This window comes from Equus caballus, chromosome 14 (assembly GCF_041296265.1).
Source record: "Equus caballus isolate H_3958 breed thoroughbred chromosome 14, TB-T2T, whole genome shotgun sequence".
NCBI lineage: Eukaryota > Metazoa > Chordata > Mammalia > Perissodactyla > Equidae > Equus > Equus caballus.
In genome coordinates this window covers 67,467,125-67,469,336 of record NC_091697.1, presented here as the reverse complement: position 1 = coordinate 67,469,336, position 2,212 = coordinate 67,467,125, and the positions used below count along the sequence as shown (strand labels likewise).

Sequence of the window (2,212 nt, the reverse complement as noted above, 5' to 3'; positions counted from 1 at the left end):
TAAAGTTGTTAAAATAACCAGAAAATCAATGTATAAACACCGCCCTTGGATGTGGACCTTTACTCTCTTAGATGAATTAGTGGTGGCTTTTGCTTTACCCTGTTTCACCGTCTTGCCGCCCGCACCCCTTATTTCTTGGACAGAAAAAGGTTGGAGCGGGAGGGCAAGTAGGCTTGGCTCAGTCCTTTCTTTTACAAGCCACGGTGCCAACGTTTTTGACAGCATTTTAAACTTAGGTGAAATAGTAAATCACCAACGCCCAAGAGCAGAAATTTCGCGTCGACGATGGGGGCAATCTTTAGATAAACAGATAAACGGAGCTGTGTAACTGTCATCTGTCTGTGCCCAACCGCGACAGGCGCGCGCGCCCCGGCCGTCCCCACCCCCCTCCACCCCCCCCTCCACCCCCCCCACCCCCCCCTCCCCCCCCTCCACCCCCCCCACCCCCCCCCTCCACCCCCCCCCCCCCCCCCCGGCCGCGTGAAACTCTGCGCCCCTGGAAGGGAAGGGGCGTGTGACGCAGTCGCCGTCGCCTAAGGCCACATTCCGATTCAGACCTGACGCCCCCGGCGCCCGACCGTGCGCTGAGACGGCCTGGCCTCAGTTTCCGCGCTTCGAAAGAGGAGGAGCCATGCTGTCCTGTTTCTTGTTCCTCTCCAAGCATATCGGCGCTTCGCTGGTGTCCCTGCGCAACGCGCGCCGTGGCTTTGCGCTCTCCCCGCGCTGGGTCCCTGGGGGCCCCTCGGGCCACTGGCCTGCCGTCCCCCGCCGCCCGCTGGTCGCCGCCTCCTCCTCCGGGGACCCAGCCGGGCCCGCCTCCGCCCCCTCCCGGGTGCGCCAGAACTTCCACCCCGACTCCGAGGCCGCCATAAACCGCCAGATCAACCTCGAGCTCTATGCGTCCTACGTGTACTTGTCCATGGCCTATTACTTCTCCCGAGATGACGTGGCCTTGAACAACTTCGCCAGGTATTTCCTTCGCCAGTCCCGGGAGGAGACAGAGCACGCGGAGAAGCTGATGAGGCTGCAGAACCAGCGAGGAGGCCGGATCTGCCTGCAGGACATCAAGAAACCCGACCGAAACGACTGGGAAAGCGGGTTGTATGCCATGGAGTGTGCTCTGCTCTTGGAGAAGGATGTGAACCGGTCGTTGCTGGAATTGCACACCCTGGCCTCAGATAAAGGTGACCCCCATTTGTGCGACTTCCTGGAAACCCACTATCTGAACGACCAGGTGAAGTCTATCAAAGAACTAGGTGACCACGTGCACAACTTGGTTAAGATGGGGGCCCCGGATTCTGGCCTGGCGGAGTACCTTTTTGACAAACATACCCTCGGAAATGAAAACAATTAGAACTAAGCCTCAGGGTGCCTTCCCAGGGTGTGCCAGGAGCCACAGTTAGCTATCTCTTGCTTTCTTACCCTTAAAATGCACCTCCACCTTTATATTCTTCTGTTATACTGTTCTTCCAACAGAGTGATTTGTAGAGAAAATGTATTTAGCCCTACGTTAACAAGGGTGTTTTGCCCAGCATCAAGATAATTTTCCCAGCCTGAAAAGTAGCCCAGGATACTATGGAACGGCAAAGACTGCAAAGAAGCTGCTGAAAATAGACCCGAACTAACTTTCTCCACTTCCCGAATATTATTCCAGACCGTGAACCTTCACTAAAATTTCGTGATTTTCAACTCAGCAGGTGCCTGTTATTTTCAAGACTTTATGCTAAACGCTAAAGTGGGGAAATGTGTTAGATAAATAGATAAATAACTGTAACAAAATGAAGATTCTATATAGTACTGTAAAAATCATACATGCAGAATTCTATGACAACTTTTACCCTTTCAAGAAACAGTAATGTCTGGAGATGATCTATTTTTAAAGGGTTTTGTGATCAAATAAATTTAAGACAAACTATGTAAAGTATCAGTGCTGGCTTTGGAAAGTCACAATATATATTAGCATTTTAAGGGCTCTGGGAAGTCTTGCAATTAAAAACAAAACAAAACAAAAAAATAAAGACTTGGATTACTTTTGTTTAGCTCAGTGTTTCCCAAACATGTCTTAGCTAGTTTTTTTTTTTTAAATGATGATACTATAACTATCCAGGTCTGTCTGATTATAAACTCTATACACTTCCCTGATAAAGACTCCCTTTTAACAAACCAAAAAGAGTGAGGACACTGCAGAAAACACTCTTGTATCGCCTTTGTA

The 2,212-nt window shown here is 50.4% G+C and overlaps 1 protein-coding gene across 1 annotated transcript; it reads left to right on the top strand.

Moving 5' to 3' along the window:
• Window positions 1-484: 484 nt before the first annotated feature.
• On the top strand, window positions 485-1,915 carry FTMT (ferritin mitochondrial). Its single transcript, XM_023617823.2, has one exon. It carries the CDS (start codon window positions 632-634, stop codon window positions 1,352-1,354), a length of 723 nt encoding a protein of 240 aa, XP_023473591.1. The 5' UTR covers window positions 485-631; the 3' UTR covers window positions 1,355-1,915.
• Window positions 1,916-2,212: the final 297 nt, after the last annotated feature.

What these genes read in the sequence shown, in the direction of transcription:
- FTMT (XM_023617823.2), top strand. Translation starts at nt 632, where the DNA reads ATGCTGTCCTGTTTCTTGTTCCTCTCCAAGCATATCGGCGCTTCGCTG.